Here is a 19,678-nt window from a genome sequence, read left to right as displayed (position 1 = left end):
AATAAAATTTCACTTTTTCCGCAGTAAAGCAACTTATATCATACACATCCTTTTAATCAATAGGGCGATGGCCTCAGCTGGGCAGTCATCAGCCTTAAGAAATTTTGTAACATTAGTTACTTTACTTTCGATAAATTTTACTTGTTGAATCCTTACCTACTTATATCCTTAGTGACTTTTTCATATTCAGATAACAATTGTTTATGAAGCTGCTCTTTGCTCCGGACTTCCTCTTCCACGTCTCTTATCTTTTCTTTCATTATCCTAATCGCTTCCTGCTGTTTCTGAGTTTCAGACTGAAAAAAAAAAAAAATAAAATAAAATAACTCTCTCTCTGCAATAAAGCAATTTTCTTACATTTTATGTTATTTATTTTTAGGTTACACCTTTTAGACTAATCAGCACATCGAAATGCACTCTTTGAAGGCACTTCACTTCTTCCTATTGACTTCATTTAATAAACAAATACTTAACCTTGTTAGCAATTTAAGAAGACAACAACGCGATTTTAAAATTACAAAAAAAATTAAAAACTCCTTCTTGCACTTCCATACAGCCGATCCGAGCGAATTATTGGATAACTTTCTGTTTGAGATATATGAACAGTTGTTCTGTTTATATCGGACCAAATTAAGAAAGCTACTGCCATATGGAGAATGACAATAGAACAACGCGTCTATTACTGTGAGCAATAATGTGTTTGAAGTTGTAAGTGGGTGAGTGTCACCAAATGGTACCTAGATGAAACTGTTTGTGGAAGGTGTTTTGTCATGGCCTTTTTCAATGCTCCTTTTCTCTGCATGCGCATAGTTAAACAGGTTGGACAAATAGGTTGACACAGTGACTAGTGCGGAAGCTATTCTGACCCATTATTCAAACAGGAGACTATGGCGAAAAACATTAGGAAAAGGGATCAAAGGAAAGCGACCTGGCGCGCCAGAAATATCCATCGACCCAACGTGCGGGACGGCCGGCGAGTCAATCTAGCACCTTCAACTATGAATCCAGCTATTTGTAAGCGGCTTCACATGATCATGGCTGCGTACACACCACCTGCTCCGGTGCCACATTACAGAACGCAAAAACTGCAGGAAACTGTATGAAAAGCACCTGATGGGGAACAAATGTCAGTTGTTACAATGGATAAAGCATCCATTCATCTCACTGTTATTGGTTACATTCAGGTGCTCCCTGCTGTGACAGCGCTACCAAGAGATGCCGCAACTTCGCTCCCTACTGCCGCAAAATTTCCAGCGTATTTTTATGGTTGTTTGGGTTCCAGTTACGCAGGGAAGTTGCTGATACGCAAAGTTGATTTAAAAAAAAAAATGCAAATAAATGCAAGATGATTCCAGGGATATATTCTGATACATATCTTTAGAACCGCTATGGACAAGGCTTGAAGTCACATCACTAAAACATCTCCCGTTTTTATCAGGAAATGGAATGGGAATTAGAAATTCCCGTTATCCCGTTTCAAGACATTGTGAAGAAACCTGGTGCAAGTCTGGATTTCTGAGGTTTTGGCCTGTTGTAAAGACATTTCCAACATGGGAATCTGGGTAATTTCACTGTTGTCTGGAATGCTTGCACAGAGGAGTGAGACCGAATTCACTTACCCGTGCTTCGCCGGAGTTCTCTCCACTGGAAACTTCGATATCCGGCGAGGTTTCTTGTAAAGGTAATAATTCAAAATTGGTCCCATATAAACCTAAAAACTTTCTGTAGTTTACATATACATAGCACCACCACATTTCATGTTTCTGGTCCAAATAGTTTGGAAATTATACTGTGAATAAGTGAGTTTTCTTTCTTTCTTTTCTTTCTAAAGTCCAGTACATTATTCCACCTTTGTATATCCTACGGAAAGTAGTTTTCCTGTGAAAATGTATTCCGAAGTTCAAGAAACAGATCTATGTTCACATCCGTCACGAAAAGTCATGCTACTACATCTTGAGTTCGAGAATAAGTTAGATCTGAAATTATGACCAATTTTTTTATATATATATATATTTTGCGGGTCTTTTCAACGTTGTGATTACGCGTGCAATAGCTAACGTATTTATCACTTTCTCTCATATAATACACATGGATTATTATTTCTAAAAACTTTTCAAATATTGTTAATTTTATAATTAACTTTATTGTGGGTCTGTATTTAATAATGTGATATTATTTCCATCTTGCTATCTTCGTCAACCACTCATATACCTATTTGTACATTTCTAACACTGTATTGTGACAAGTTACTAATGTGAAAGGGCCAAGTAAATGATTTAAACAAGTTCCTACCACTCAACCAGACAAGACAAGTAAGTACAAAAACAAAATGAAAGAAAGAAGTACATTAATTGTCAAGAAAGCACTTCAAATAATATAACCAACCTTATTAATTTCACACACCCAAAACCAATTACTCCAGTGTCACACCTCGGAGCCTGTATGTGAAAAGAACTGTTAGGTAGGTATTTTGTTGGCTTTTAATTTTCAGATAAAACCATTAACAACGCAATCCTAATTCTTATCACGGATGCCACTGTTCATATTTAAGTTAGATTTTCTTCTATATAATAAAAATTTTATAAGTTTCTTTCGATTTGTGATATTTCGCGGATGATTTCGACGTCCTTAATATTGTTGTTAGACATACTTAGAGGTTTTGGTAAGCTCGACACTGCACAATTCTAATCCTTATAATCTCTACTATGGTCTCTAATTCTGGTATTAATGTTTCTCTTAGTCATACCAACGTATGATCGATCACATACATAAATAGTTTTAAACGTGCATATTTTGGGCTGGTGGATACTCACAACGTGCAGTTGGGTGATTTTTGAAAATCGTCAAATCTCGCATGACGGACAAAACTGAATATAAGCCACAAATGTTTGTGGCAGGTTAACCATGAAGATTTGTACATGAGAATGGTTGCAGCAAAATGGCTTCCGAAATTTTTGAAAGATTGAAGCGTGACATGTGGAAACATGTACAGTGGTTCTAGCCCAATTTTACGGGATAGCAAAGACTGGTTACTGGGAGCCACAGTGTTTCTTCACAACCAAATGCCAGGACACATCAATATGCTGCGAAGATTCTGGACACGGTCTTCTGTGATTGTGTAAGAGCACTCTGTTGACTGAATACATTCAATATGGCGCAACCATCAATGCCACAGACCGTATATAAGAGACGGACAAACTGGAGGTGGTACTACAGGAAAAGCGACGCGTAAAGCTGGCGGAAGGGATTACCATTCCCCTAAGATAATGCGGCAGTACACAATGCACGTCAGACAATGGATCAACTAATGGGCAGTTCTAAATGCGGTTCGAATTATTCCCTGGTTCCATCTGACTATTGGCTCTGAAACACATTTTATTTATTTATACATAATTTTGAGCATTATTGGCAGCTAAGTTCTTAAACCAGGGATGACGGCCCTCGACGATCCCTTATCCGGGATGGAAGGTTGCGACCTGAGCCGATTATGTTAGGTAATATCTCGGTATTTGCCTGGTATGAATAAGGAAAAACCCAGGAAAACTTCATTCAGGATGGCTCGCCTGAAAAAGCTGTTAGATCTTTTCGACCACGTGTACCTACTGGGAATCGAACACGAGACCAGTAGTACGAAAGGTGACAGCATTAGCGATCTAAAACAAACTGGAAATAGAGGTACACGTTAAAGACAGAACTTCTTCGTGACTACAGCTTGCTTCGCGCGAGTTGGATTCGATTCCCAGTGAAAGTTCATATGGTTCGGATTCCACTTTAAGCTGTACGTCCACGTCTCATATAGCCTCAATGCTGGACGAAACGCAAACTATAAGAGATGGAAAGATGTCCGAAACTGCCCTGAGGGCATTCTACAAGAATGTCGGGATACTATGCGGAACGATACATTGAAAAGAACAACAATTTATACACATTCCCTCATATTATACTAACAGCAGAATTTCACAAATTCCGAACTAAATCTATAATTTTTACGAAAAAATTACCAAATGGATTAAAATAATAAAATAATTAAAAAGAAAAGTACTGCTGAACTTACAAATTTATTACTATTTTTCTCCCTGAGATTTCTATATTCTTCTATTAAAGGCGCTCTATGTTTTTCCCACTTCGAAGCTAAACTGACTAATCTCTGAGCACTGTTGTCAACTAAAGATTGCAATTTCGCTAAATTGGCGTCGGCATCAGGCAAAAGATCGTATGTCCGTTTCTTAATTAGGAACTTCTCTTCTCTTTCTTTAAATGCCTTCTCCTCTTCTTTCTTCTCTTCTTCGTACTGAAAGTGAATAAATACATAAATAAATAAAATAATTTATGATTCTGCAAAATGAAAACTTCTTACCTTAAAAATTTTAGTTCTACTTGAAAGCAACAAAATATCAAAACATACAGTAAAATGAATAATTAATTACACGTAACATGTCCACCATCGTTAGGACTGTATGTCTTAACTGTCAGAAGTGTGTGTGTCCCGTTAGAAGACAAAACACAACAGATACAATATTTACTTAGAAGTATATACCTAGTGTATCCATAGATAGTTACAAACTTTTGACGCACGCTGTACATTCGGGGGAGGAGAAAAGAACCACCAGTGTGCTCACTGGAACCTTGAACCATTGTGTGCTTGTCTCTGAAAGAGGAAGCATTGAGCTGCTGGCGGAACCATGGAATGGGGCGACTACGAAAACCGTGTTGCCTTCATAGCGTTACATAAAATTGGACAATCTGCAAGTGACAATTTCAAGACGCTACGAAAGCTCCAAATCAGTCGTTTGTTTGTGTATCGTACCATTGAGCGCTTAAATGAAACCCGTATTGCCCGAGAACGGGTCGTCCACGCAGTGTCAGAACTCCAACAACCACAAAAGCGGTGGCGGCTCGTGCGTGGGGAAGTGCAGTAAGGAAGCAGGGTATCATGGCCCGTGAAATGAACATTTCGAAACAGTCACTTCCCAGGCTTCTGTCCGAGGACCTTGGTCTACGGGCTTATCGCCGAAGTACAGGACATTACCTTGATACATGCATAAAGAAGTTGAGAGTGGTAAAATGTAGACATCTCCTGCAGCGGTGCGTCCATAATGTTAATCAGAAAATCCTCTTCACCGATGAGAAAATATTCATCATTCGGCAAAACGATAGGGTGTATGCACTAACCTCTTAGGAAGCCCGTAAAAAGGTTCCAAAAGTTAAGAGGACACAGCATCTCTCCTCAGTGATGTTGTGAGTTATTCCGGCTCCACCTAGCAGCATTTGTGCGAAACTGGAATTAAAACGAGCGCCGAGTGTACGAAAGCATAGTTTTAGAGCCTATTGTGAAGAAGTTAAGTAGCACTGTTTCACAACCAACCCTGGATCTTAAAGCAAGATTCTGCTGCACAAGGCCAGGTCAACTCAACTGTGGCTTCAGTGTCATGTTTCTGACTCCATTTCGCCTGAAGATTGGCCCAGTAGCAGTCCGGACCTGAATCCTCTGGACTACCGATTGTGGTCAGTGCTGGAGGGCATCGTCTGCAAGAGGAGACACCCCACCATTGACAGTTTAAAGCATTCCTTGTTGGCAGCAGTGGCGGATTTTCTCCTGGATGTCATCCGTTCCGCCATAGACGAGTGCTGAGAGCTTGTGTCCGTGTAGAAGGTGACCATTTCGAACAGTGATTAGTGCTGTATGTAGTGAATGCATGTAAGAACACACGCAAAGCAAATTAAGATCTCTCTCATGATAGTTGCATTATTCAGTTTTTCAGCTGTAATAATATTTATGGCTAGACTAGGTGTGTATATATAGAGAGAGTACATAAATAAATAAATAAACAATTTGTTTCAGTATTACAAAAATTACAAATTATTATTGACAACCACTGACACACTTTTTATATCATAAAAATTCATTTTACTCGATCTTCCGAAAAACCACGCAAGAAGATTTACACACGTATATCATTTTGTTCAGTTCTATCGAGTTCTATCGATTGGTGTCTGCTTCACCTTTATTTTAGTTTTTTTTTTTTTTATTTTTATTTTTTTAATTTTTTTTTTTTAACGTTAATAATATTGTTGAATTTTAGACACGACATCCGCAACAAATGATACGCATAATGATGTCAGTGACACACATACTGTAAATTTTTGAAGCTTCTTACGAATTTACGAATTGGCCTAAAGCAAAATTTAAGTTATATAAAAATTTATGGAATGCATTAATTACCAGTCAGTGGATTGCTATATAAAATACTTTAAAACACATTATCTCATTGGCCATTGGGATTAGAGACTTCATACCCGTTTGTGGAGGTTAAGCCCTCTCTAAAAATGGAATGGCTATGCCACCATCACGACTTACCTGACTTAGTCTAGCTGCGAGCATTTTTGATTCCATTTGAAGGTTTTCTATCCGCTGCCTGATTTCTTCTATATTTTCCTTCATCGCGTCCATTTCTTGCTCTCTCTTCTTCCGGAATTCTTCCCTAGCGTCAGTTTTAAAGCTTCGAGGAGGAACACTCGGCTTCCCATCCTGTTCCTAAAGATAAATAAAATTATTGTATTTTTGTATTTTAAGTTTCACTTCACATAGTTTGCTTTTTAAGCCACAGGAGACGATAAAAAATGAACTATGGAAGAACACATAACTCTCATATTCTAGAGTTTTAAGATTTACATTTGTGGGTTTTTGGCGCCTGACCATTCAGCCCGTCACATATGAGGGATAACGTCTCTCGGCGAGCACACTATCCGGGAAAAGGGAAGGAAGAAAGGACTGGGGAAGAAAAAAAAACGGCCTGGAACCTATAAGTTAGGTACCACCCCGGCATTTGCCTAGTGTGCGTTACGAAAATTTAGGAAAACTTCATTCAGAATAGCTGCCTGAAAAAGCTTTTTATACTTTTTCGAGCGAGTGCCCCCACCGGGAAACGAACCCAGTACCAACTCTCATATTCTGAACGGAATTTGAACAAGCAAGAGATATCTCTTACAATCGCCATATTTATGCCTTAGATCGCTCGATAAAGCGTTTGAATCGGTAGTATCGCTCGATACATATACAGTGATACCATTAATGGACACCTCTATAATAAGGTCGAACTTTTGTTCCAGTAAAACATCTATTATTATGGGTAAGAATCCTTTCTTTTATGGACACTCTCGGATATGGACAGTATTCTTTTATCCCAAACATTTCAGAAACCTCTTCATAACGAAGAGGAATTATTCTTAGCTGATATGTATTTAGAACGGAAAATACTTCCTGCAATTTCAAAATGAATATTTAATGGATCCCTTCAACTTATGCTGCAGTTACAAGCGAACTTCGATCGGAAATTAGTGTCCGCAAGATTATATGGTAGTTAACTATTTCTCAAGAAATTTACAAACCATGATGACTGGTTACTTCTGTTTCCATTTCTAGTATTTAATAATAATAATGATGCATGTTCTTATTGGGTTATTTTTACTTTTAGTCAGTAAACGAATTAAGGATTTTATATATATATATATATATATATATATATATATATATATATATATATATATAGAGGTATGAGTCGTATTTGAAAAGGAAATTATCACAGAAGCATAAAAATTTATTTTGCAGTACACATCCATATAAACACATCATCAGCAATACTTTTGTTTCTATACAAAGTGGGAATTCTCGCCAGTGGTTCGAACACTGAGTATTTCGATATTTGCCTGCAACATTTATAATTAATATACTCTCTGTCACGTAAGAAAATATGTTTTCCGCGGGATACTATCTTTTGCTCCTTACTATGAGAATGGAATTACATTCCTTGCTACCACATCGCGATTTAATTAAATGTTTTAAAAGTTTTTAAAGCTCAATCCCTAACCAAATCGATAACTGCATGATCTCTCTCTTTGCAGTTCACACAAGACACTAAAGAAATATCGTAAAATTTAATAATAATAATAATAATAATAATAATAATAATAATAATAATAATAATAATAATAATAATAATAATAATAATAATAATAATAATAAAACGTTCTTTCACAGCGTGAAGCTTACGGTTATGCCATATATTTATAGCTTAGATGTCTTCTGTATCTTATTCCGTAGCTCATTGGATCCGTGCAGAATTCCCATTGCACGACCCGCATTCGAATCTTCGTCACATTATTTTTTTTTATTTTTATTCTTTTATTGATTAGGTAGGACTCCACAGTAAAAAGAAACACGTGGTTACAGTTTAAGGTGTGATTCGATATTCTGCAAGTATTTATTTATTTATTTATTGTCAAGCCAAAAAATGAAATAGAATGTTACAAGCGTAAAACTGTTCTAGATTTGACTAAAAAACTATGAATAAGTTTACAGCTCAAAAATAAATTTAACTCTCTTCAACTGTAGTCCATAATTAACTATGGTCAAGGAGATGGATTTAAGTTGTTTTGTGTGTGATCAGCACATTGGCTTCCATCATCTCTATTTCTAGAAATAAATATCACTAATTTTGTTTTTTCGTTTACATATAAAATTTTCATCTTTTAGACCTTAACAAAACAGAGTTCATAGTTCAAAATGTCACTATGGCATTACATTTCGTTATATAAGGAAATGAATATATGTCGAAGATAATATGACAAATATTATGAACAAGTTTATAATAGAATTAAGCAATGGTTTATAATAAAATAAACTGCAACGAAATGCACGGTATTTGAAGTTAGCAAAAATATTTGCCCTTATATGCTGAAATACAAGTTTCTTGAACAGATAGGAACACTTCACCTTGAAATATACACCTTGAATCTGATTCTCGATAGAATCTGAAATATGTTAAGAACTTTAAATCTTGAAGAAAGCAACGTAAGTTTGAGATCCCATGGTTATAATATTGTCGTTACAAATGGACTAGCATAAATCCAGGGGGTGGCTCACTGAGCCAATTCATATTTCCCGATCTTTTTATATAAATCAGCGTATCTAAAGCCAGACTTTTGATCAAAAGATATTTTCTCTTTTGTGTATATTTCAGGGGCATGTAGCGTCAACATTTCATAAACAACTGTAGCAATTGATCAAATTGAATAATGCTAAAAATAGCCTACTTTGCTTGCTAGAACTTATTTTTGGTAAAAAATTTCTACATTTTATTATAGGTATTTGAATACTTCAAAAGGTTTTACAGAATGCTTATTATACATATATGTTTGTTCTGTTTGGTACGAAAAAAAAGTTTATTATGAAGAAAATGGTCTGCAGAGCTCTTTCTAGAATGTCTGTTATTAGTTGTAGTAATTGATTTGATTTTAGCGTCCCATTCAGCAGCGAGGCTATATGAGACATGGAATTACAGCTTAACGTGGGATCCGAAACACATGGGCTCATGCCGAGAATTGAACTCCGTTTTTAGAAAAAAGTATCTGACCACAGTCAGTTCTTACCCGTTGGGGTTAGAACAGACCACATTATTAAACTGGTATTGGGAAGCAGTGATGAAACTGGTTACGAATTTCGTGACCTGGAAGCAGTCACACTCGTGTCCCGGTATGGCCGGAACAGACCTGGAGACAACGAAACTTCGTCATACACACGGCGAATTTGTATGATACTGTTAGCAAACCGTATATGCTTTCTGCTGGTCAAGTGGCTAGCGCGTGCGTTTTTGGCTCGTAGTATCGTGTTCGATTCCTGTTAAGGGTCAATTAAAATTTTATTTTAACTTGAATTTACTTTCATTAAACATCAGTCTCCTTTAGCCTAAAGGACTTAAACGATGAGAAAAGTATATGGGGAAAAAGTGTTAAACACTATACACGCAAAAGTCAAGTGCCAGTGTTTTGTAAGCTATTGGCAAAATAATAGAAAAACGGAAAAGAAAATCTCTTGAGAACTGAAACTAAACAATGTTTTAGCATTCATGCTTAATTTGCTACTAGCGTGACACAAATTCAATGTAATATAAATATTACACACGAAATTCGCTACTTGATTGTTGATAACAGAAAATGCTAGGTATTGTTAAACATAACACCATTTTTTATATCAATAAATAACAAATAAATAAATAACAAAACAGTAACAACACTATTACTCTATATCTACATAGTATATAAATGAAAAATACGTTGTTTATCATAACGAAAAATGGCTGAGCCCTCGGACTGGGTTGTTGAGGACTAGCTCGGGAGAGTAATACTACCGGAAGTAGTAACTAATTACACGGAGATTGGTTGGCGTTTTCCATGTCTTGCCACGTAGCATACATGTAACAGAAACCAGATGCTTGTTGCTGTCGGCCCTGGTAGCCGTGCGTGCTAGCTCTATAGGCTAGTAACGCAAATCGCTCTTGGCATGGGTTCAAACCCGGTCCAAGGAGTTTTTGATTTGTATTTTAAATTTTCATAACACTTTTTTCATTAAAATAAGATGAAAATAATACTCAAAAAAGTGATTTACTTACTTTTGTGAGATAATTAGTAGTAGTAGTAGGAGGAGGAGGAGGAGGAGGAGAAGAAGCCCCGCAGGGCTCGTTTTGTTCCACCTTGCAATGAGCACTTTCAGGCCCATTGCTAGTTTGTACATATATGCATATATTTAAAGGAAATCTAATATTCATATTTCTTGTTTATTAATACATATATAATTAAGTTAAAAACCAGCGCTGGTAAAATTATTATAGTTTGGTATTTTTGTCTATTAATCTTATATAAATTTATATATTCATGTGTGCATTTATGTATTGTTTAATGTATGTATATATATGTATACGTTAATCTTTAAAGTTATTCTTTTCAGTTTAAAAAAAAAAAAGGAAATATAATTCCAAGTAAGGCAAAAGTTTAGTAGCTAGCTAGCTCTTTTGGAAACACTGTTAAGCTCAGTGACAGTTTCTTCTCGTCGTAGCGGAGAGGGGGAAAGCTGTTAAATCATATATAAGTAAGAAGGGAATGGCAGCGAGGGGCAGATTTTGGATTCTTTTGATAGAATCGAGACGGAATTTTTAGCGGGAGGAGCTTTCGTGCTCCTTGGGTCTCTTTTGCTTCGCGACTTTTCTTTTTAAGTCAGAGCAGGGGTACAGCCGAAAGAGATGGCTGTGTATAGGGTCAACCTTTAGACTTGTTAAGCGGAATACGAATCAGAATATTTGAGTTCTGGTTGTATGTCCATGGGTAAGGTCTAAGGATAGGTTCGATTCCCGGTTAGGAATATTTTAAGAAATGAATTGTAGTAGGGATTTTTAGATCTATTGTTACAACGTTCCTTCCGAACGCTGTATGTTTTCAGAAATTTTCTCTATTTGGATTTTAGGGAAGGCTGTTGCTATGGCAACCGAGCCGGATGAGTAGTATATACCTTTTTTTTTCCCCTCGGTTAGTTGTTTTTGATTAACCGATTAGAATTTTCACAGCTGATTCCTCATATAAGGGGATGGTAGGCTGTTGTTTGTTTTGATTTTATTCCTACTACCGAGCCTGAGAGAAGGTGCTTTATTCCTAAATGAAGGAATTTTCCATTTCCCTTTACCTTTTTAAAGTCTGTTAGCTAGCTGATTTCCTTTAAGGGTTGTCCAATAAAGGGCGATTCCTGAATTAGGGACTTAGACCAGACAGTTCTCAGAATGTTGGGTCTGTCTTTAGAGTGTGTGAGGTTCATGATGGCTTGTACGAGGACGCATGTTCAGAACCTCTCTTAAGGAGTTTTAGACAAATTTTAAAGGAAGCTTCATGTTTGGAGCGAACTGTTATTTAAGGTTTTAAATAGGTGGGGACCTCTGGGTCTAGAGGTGTACCTGAACGAATTTTTTTTTTTTTGATTAGAGAAATCATTTTCATTAAGGGATATTAATCTCAGAGAACTTTTTTTGTTTTGATCTGTTTTTAAAATTTTGAATAAACTAGTCTACTTGGAAAAGTCTGATTGATATAAAATTCCCTGAACCTTGGGTATTGATATTAAGTTATTGTTTACTAGTTATCTAGACGATTAGTAAGCAAATTTATTTATATTATGTGTGTGTCCCAGGAATTAATTTTCAGGTTTTGAAGCGTAGTATAAGATAGTAAAAGGAACATACTATATGATATACGTGTTATATAGGGCGCATCACATAATTTTGGGGGCTGCTGTCCGAGATATTAGACTTTTCTTTTAAGTAGTATATGCGTTTAAGATCAGGGAAGATACTGAGAAACATGGAGTCCAATTCTATAGAATTAGAAGCTTTGAGACAAGCTCTGGGAATGGAAGGAACCGAACAGTTGAGCGCTGAGTCTCTATTAGATTTGATTAGGAATTTGAAAGACTCACAAAATACACGAAGAAGTGAAAACGCTAGTTGCTCGTGTAGACAAGATTTTGAGGAGGTGAAATTACAGCTTTCTCATTTTTCTGGGGATCCGTCGCAAGATCCATTTGAGTTTTTGTCTAGTTTAGAAGACTTTGCGGCGCATAAACAAGTCTCGTTAGAGATTATTCTAGAAAGAGTCGTGCCAAAAGTCTTAGAGCGAGAAAGTAAGGAATGGTTCCAGTTCAAGAAGCCATTCGCAAATTTTGCGGAATTCAAAGACAGCTTCCTTAAAGAATATTTCAGTTTTAATTATAAGGAAGAGATTGAATCGCAGTTAGTGAGTAGGATTCAGAAACCAAGTGAACCTCTAGCGCGTTTTGTTAGGGAGATGTCACTTCTGTTTAAGAGATTGCCTGACCCTCCACGAGAAGTAGAACAAGTAAAGAAAATTTTGACCAAGGTACACCCAAAGTACAAGGTCTATTTACATGAAAAAGAATTTTCGGGACTGAAACAGCTAGAAGCGTATGCTTTAAAAATACAGTCATATTTATTAGAGGAATTGAATTATGTAAAGTCTCATGAGGTTGAACAGAAAAGGGCAGACGTAGCTGTAGTTGCTACAAAGGGGACGGTTTTAGACAGTGCGCCGGAAATTAGAGCAGAAGCTCTAAACCCAGCTGTTTTTAAGAGACAAGTTAAAGTTGTAGGCGAGAATACTAAGGAAAAACAGCCGATAAAATGCTTTTTCTGCAAATCTGACGGGCATAAAAAATCAGTCTGCGAAAAGTTTAAAAAGTGGAAGAAAAATGCAGGAAAAGAGAACGTATCTGCAGCCACTTTTGTTAGGAAATTAGCGACAAGTAAAAATGCACCGCCATATATATTTGGATATTTCTATAGGCAGCCGACAGAACTTTTCTTGGATTCTGGGAGCCAAATATCTATTACAGATGGAAACACTGCTAGGAGATGGGAAAAACAGGGCGCTCGAAGTAAAAAAATAAAGCAGGAAATTTCGTTGGCCTCAGGGCATGTTTTCGCGCACAAGCTTGTTTTCCCAACTTTCTGTATAAAGAAAAAGAAATTGTCGCATCCATTTTATGTTTTAGAGTCGGCTAACATTCCCGTTATAGTTGGAAATGATCTGTTAACGAAAGCCAAAATAGAATTACACATGTGTAAAAATGGTTGGCGTTTTCAGAATGAAGAGAAACTAACAGGTTTTATTGAGCCACAGTTTGTAAAGCAGCCCATATTGAGAAAGAGTCAGGGCATCCGTCTTTCATAGAAACTTTAGATAGAATCAGAAGTCGTTTTTTCTGGAAGGAAATGAAGAAGAATGTTAAAGATTTCACGAAGGCTTGCGTTCCGTGTAGCATTTTTAAAGAAAATATAAATACGAAGTTCGGATATATGGAGAGTTCCGTAGTAAAAGCACCCGGAGAAGTCCTGTATGCGGACAACCTAGGTCCTATCACAAAAACTAAAGTAGGAGGGTATCGATATTGTTTAGTATTAGTAGATGCTTTCACAAGGTTAGTGAAACTTTTCCCTCTTCGAAAGCTTACAGCTAAGATTATGGTTGAATGTATTCTGACTTTTTTCTCAGAATTTGGGACATACAAAAGATTAGTGACGGATAATCGCAGTATTTTCAATAGTGAAATTTGGAAAAGGGCCATGGAGAGCTTAGGGGCCAGATACAGTTTTATCAGTTCATATAGGGCGCGTGCTAACAAGGCTGAAAAGGCAATAAAGGACGTTAAATGTCTTTTAGGCATATATAATGCTAAGCACGAGAACTGGAATCAGGATTTAAAATTAATTGAATTCGCTCTGAATTCAAAGAAATGTTCGAGCACTGGGTACTCTGCATTTTATTTACATTTTGGCAGGGAGCTTCGACATCCTTGGTTAGATTTAGAAACCAAGAAAGAGAAGGAAACAAATTTGAATGTCGATCACCCGAAATATGTGGCCGAGTTGAAGAACAGGTTGGAGAAAGCTTACCAACGGGCAAACAAAATTCAGGAAGAGAAGCATAGAGCATATGGGAAGAATTATAATAAGGGAAGACGACCAAGTCCTTTTAAAGTAGAACAAGATATATGGCTGAGAGTCATTAGGATTTCCTCGCCTACTCAGAATATTAGCGCATCGTTGGCGAATCGATATTCTGGTCCATGGTGTATACAGAGTCAGGTAGCCGCCAACACATTTTTGGTAAGGAACAAGTGGTCCGGGAGGACAGTAAAAACCAATGTAGATATGATGAAACCTGTTTTTAAAGCTCCCGACTTTGCTAAACACGTCGTCGAATTACAAGCAGAGTACGCGAAGGAAATCAGTCCGAACGAAATAAAGAAGAAAGATGAGGGGAGAGTAAAACTACCCACCGACCCTGTAGTTTGATTTTTTTTTTTTTTTTTTTTTTTTTTTAAGTTGGATTTTGTAAACAACAACCTTCCTTAGATATGTTTTTATTTTAGCTAGTTCAATCTGAGTTCGCTTCGAGGGCAGTTCACGTCACGAGACGAGACCGTAAAGTTCAGATTCTTAGTTTCTCTAAAGTACATTCAGACAGCATGTCTCGCCAGACTAGGTCAGTATTCGTAGGTGCTAGACCTAACCCTGAAGACCCGTTAAAGCTTCAGTTATTATGTCACGTTGATGCACCGAAAAATAATAAAAGAAGAGCAAGGTTTGCTCAAGATGAAACTTCAAGTTCAAAAAGAAGCCGAGTGGAAGTGGCCGAAATGACACTGAGCGATATTCGTGACATGCAGTGCGAGCGGGAAAAAGAGGAGGGGCACCATTCTTTCGAGCATCTTCCGGGTCCCTCAAGAACGCAACACGAGGACGAGGATTTCATAGACCTTTTTACGGATGGAGAAGGACTGGGAATTCCAAGGACTCCAGGGAAAAACATCAGGTTTCCGGAGAGAAAAGAAGAAGCATCCCAAATCAGGAGGAAGCTGGATCTTTAAGGACTGATTGTAAGTCAATAATTCTTTTTTTTTTCAGGAAAGTGTTATTTGGTTCAAATTGATTCGTGAACTGTACGAGACTTTAGACTTTCGAGGCAGCCATAAGTCCTCGAGACAAATTATCGATTCTGATTTTTTTTTAGTGTGTGTTGTAAATAATTGTGCTGATTGTGTGTTTTTGAAGTGAATTTTCCCTCAATGTGAACGGGGGAAAAAAACTGTTCCGGACTTCAGACTTTTGGGCACTCATAAGTCCCAAATTCATATCTTATCAAAGTTTAAGTGAGTGTATGTGAAATTTGTGTTTGTGTTTCGAAAGTGATTTTTTCCCTTAATGTATTCGGGGGAAAAAGACTGAAAGAGACTATGAACTGAGAAAGTTAAGTGGAAAACACAGTTTTTTTTCTTTTTTTTAAAGGTCGCGGTATATGCAATGAGCACTTTCAGGCCCATTGCTAGTTTGTACATATATGCATATATTTAAAGGAAATCTAATATTCATATTTCTTGTTTATTAATACATATATAATTAAGTTAAAAACCAGCGCTGGTAAAATTATTATAGTTTGGTATTTTTGTCTATTAATCTTATATAAATTTATATATTCATGTGTGCATTTATGTATTGTTTAATGTATGTATATATATGTATACGTTAATCTTTAAAGTTATTCTTTTCAGTTTAAAAAAAAAAAGGAAATATAATTCCAAGTAAGGCAAAAGTTTAGTAGCTAGCTAGCTCTTTTGGAAACACTGTTAAGCTCAGTGACAGTTTCTTCTCGTCGTAGCGGAGAGGGGGAAAGCTGTTAAATCATATATAAGTAAGAAGGGAATGGCAGCGAGGGGCAGATTTTGGATTCTTTTGATAGAATCGAGACGGAATTTTTAGCGGGAGGAGCTTTCGCGCTCCTTGGGTCTCTTTTGCTTCGCGACTTTTCTTTTTAAGTCAGAGCAGGGGTACAGCCGAAAGAGATGGCTGTGTATAGGGTCAACCTTTAGACTTGTTAAGCGGAATACGAATCAGAATATTTGAGTTCTGGTTGTATGTCCATGGGTAAGGTCTAAGGATAGGTTCGATTCCCGGTTAGGAATATTTTAAGAAATGAATTGTAGTAGGGATTTTTAGATCTATTGTTACAACGTTCCTTCCAAACGCTGTATGTTTTCAGAAATTTTCTCTATTTGGATTTTAGGGAAGGCTGTTGCTATGGCAACCGAGCCGGATGAGTAATATATACCTTTTTTTTCCCCTCGGTTAGTTGTTTTTGATTAACCGATTAGAATTTTCACAGCTGATTCCTCATATAAGGGGATGGTAGGCTGTTGTTTGTTTTGATTTTATTCCTACTACCGAGCCTGAGAGAAGGTGCTTTATTCCTAAATGAAGGAATTTTCCATTTCCCTTTACCTTTTTAAAGTCTGTTAGCTAGCTGATTTCCTTTAAGGGTTGTCCAATAAAGGGCGATTCCTGAATTAGGGACTTAGGCCAGACAGTTCTCAGAATGTTGGGTCTGTCTTTAGAGTGTGTGAGGTTCATGATGGCTTGTACGAGGACGCATGTTCAGAACCTCTCTTAAGGAGTTTTAGACAAATTTTAAAGGAAGCTTCATGTTTGGAGCGAACTGTTATTTAAGGTTTTAAATAGGTGGGGACCTCTGGGTCTAGAGGTGTACCTGAACGAATTTTTTTTTTTGATTAGAGAAATCATTTTCATTAAGGGATATTAATCTCAGAGAACTTTTTTTGTTTTGATCTGTTTTTAAAATTTTGAATAAACTAGTCTACTTGGAAAAGTCTGATTGATATAAAATTCCCTGAACCTTGGGTATTGATATTAAGTTATTGTTTACTAGTTATCTAGACGATTAGTAAGCAAATTTATTTATATTATGTGTGTGTCCCAGGAATTAATTTTCAGGTTTTGAAGCGTAGTATAAGATAGTAAAAGGAACATACTATATGATATACGTGTTATATAGGGCGCATCACAACCTTGACCCGGCTAGGATAGCGCGCGAAAACGTACTTCCAGGAGTACTACTTTCCCGAACGGGTCGTGGTTGTTGTCACGCCTTTTTTATTATTATTATTATTATTAAATTGAGTATCCTAAAAGAGGAGAGGGAGTTAAAAATTCATGCAAAAAATAGAATATCTAACGTTTGTGAGATGAAACTTAATATATAAAAACCTTATTTAAAACGAGTGGTATCAATATACAACGTGGAATATGTTATATTTTATTGCTAGTTAGCATGGAATATTCAAAGTTTTTACAAAGGGTGGTTTCTTTGTAAAATAGAGATTTCACGTAAAATGTCACGTTTCTAGACGTAAAATAGAGATTCCAATTCCACCAACTATTATTAAACAACACACCGTTTTCTGCTTATTAGGGAAACAACGCCTTTAAGAGGATTCGATCCTATATCCAGTAGCTGTACAAGTACTCATCCACATATCTAACAAACCATCTTGGATTTAAATACTCCTGTATACAGATTATCAATTGCGTAGAGTTTCCATTTCGCCTCTGAGTAGTTCTTTTCCCCCCACATAAATATCAGATTTAGACTCCCGTGACTGTAGATGCGTATCTATCATGCAGACACAAGCAACTTAATGTTACAGCAGTATGTCGTAAATTTACTCTTAAAAAAGGCGAGAAAATAACACCACCTCGACGATAACTATTAGGAAAAGATGAGGAGTAGAAAATGTTCAAGCTTTTGTTAATATATGTAGTTAAATGAAAAGTGTAGATAGTCTGTGATTATTGGTGATTTCATATGTGCCAGGGAATATAAATCTATATTATGTGAAATGTGAACTTAATGTGACTGAGGCTATGCATACTTCTGAATATTGCATTCTTATATTTAACCAATTTCCTAAAGCCAACCATAACAGGGATACACAGGAAATGATTCATCTGGGATATACAAAATCGGGATATTGCTCAGTGTCTTAGCAAGGAAATACACCAAATATTACTGAATAAGCAACAAAAGCAAAAAGTATGAAACTGGAAGAATTAATAGAGCCAGGATAAATCTTATTCAAATTACATCTTACCTTTGAGGATTCCAGTCTTTTATTCTGAGTGAAACGTGGACTAGGAACTGGAGTCTTTCTTTTGGTTTCAGAAGCTTGCTGGGAAACTAAAGCCAAGTTTTCTTGAGAGCTCTGATCCATATCTCGTTTAACGAACTCGGCGAACTTCTCTAGTAGTCTTTCCTTCTGCTTGGCAAGAGTTTTCTGCAAAATAAAATATCTTAACGTAATTCTTATAACTTATTGATATATGGTCAACTTTTGTATGTACATGATTGTTTCCTTTCAATAACTTATATAACTTACAAACATCAAAGTGCGGGGTTACCATACGCCAGCATTTATGCGGACATGCCACATCTTGAGAACAAAAAATCACACTTCCCAGGGAAGTGGAGAAGAAAAAAGCGGGGTGGTACCTTGTCTGTCTGTTGTGAATAAGGAAAAACCTCACCCACGACTACTGGCCTGAAAATGCTTTTTCACCTTTGCGACTGAGTACCCCCACCGGCAATCGAATACCAGACCGCTCGCAACTAAGTAGAGAGCATTAACAATTACGCTACACGAGGCCATTTATTTTCTGAAGAATATAAAATCCTGTCGTATGGTACAAGGTACCCACGAGAAAAAAAAAAAAAAAAAACAATAGATGGTAACACTGAACATATCAGTCCTTACTTGTCATGGCGGTTATAAGGATTTTAGTTCTGTTGATAGTTAAACTGGAAACTTAATTTTTAATTTTCTACTCCATATCATACATCATTTAAAACTTTCTTATTTTCTAACCAAGTCTGTCGAATTTAGTTTAAACTTAGAAATAATTTCTACAAACTGAAAAGTACGATTGACTTATTCTTATTATCCTTTCCTTTTCCTCATATGTTGGGCAAAAACTTCCTCGCTTCACACTTTCAATACCCTCAATACAAGTACTACGAAACAGGTGGGACACGCGAGACTTCAAATCGAAGTTTCATTAAGTTTAATTGCAAATTTTACAGGACACAATGTTAGTACACAGGAACAGGAGAAATAATGATACGAGAAGAACCTCACTGGAACATTACTACTGAAAAATCATGTGTGATTGTGTATAGAAAAGTTACCAATAATGGTGTAGTTTGTCTAGCACTGTTAGTTTTCCAATAGGAACCTGCTGGGAGTTGCAATAATCTTTTGCCGAAACTCTCACGGTGGAATTTTCACTTGTGTGTCTTTGGAAAGTACAACGTTAAGTAAGTGTATTTTTGGCAAGTCAGATGTATAGCATTTATTCAATTTCCTTACGGCTAAATAGCTGACATTTCTACCATTAATGCACGCGACTCTGAATCGATTTCCGGTGACAGTACA

General features: G+C 36.6%; 1 protein-coding gene across 1 annotated transcript in view; it reads right to left on the bottom strand.

Moving 5' to 3' along the window:
* The window catches only part of LOC145681099 (coiled-coil domain-containing protein 22 homolog), a 56,251-nt gene that overhangs the window by 20,367 nt on the left and 16,206 nt on the right, over nt 1-19,678 (bottom strand). The window contains exons 6-9 of the mRNA XM_081752498.1: nt 18,341-18,523; nt 6,359-6,535; nt 4,055-4,291; nt 157-296 (exon numbers count right to left, since the gene is read on the bottom strand). Of these exons, the coding sequence (XP_081608624.1) occupies nt 157-296; nt 4,055-4,291; nt 6,359-6,535; nt 18,341-18,523 (737 nt within the window). The remainder of the gene's footprint in view (nt 1-156; nt 297-4,054; nt 4,292-6,358; nt 6,536-18,340; nt 18,524-19,678) is intronic.

Source organism: Thermobia domestica, chromosome 3, assembly GCF_964235325.1.
Source record: "Thermobia domestica chromosome 3, izTheDome1.hap1.1, whole genome shotgun sequence".
In the NCBI taxonomy this organism is placed as follows: domain Eukaryota; kingdom Metazoa; phylum Arthropoda; class Insecta; order Zygentoma; family Lepismatidae; genus Thermobia; species Thermobia domestica.
Note: the sequence above shows the minus strand (reverse complement) of the source record. Positions and strands in the feature narration are given on the sequence as shown.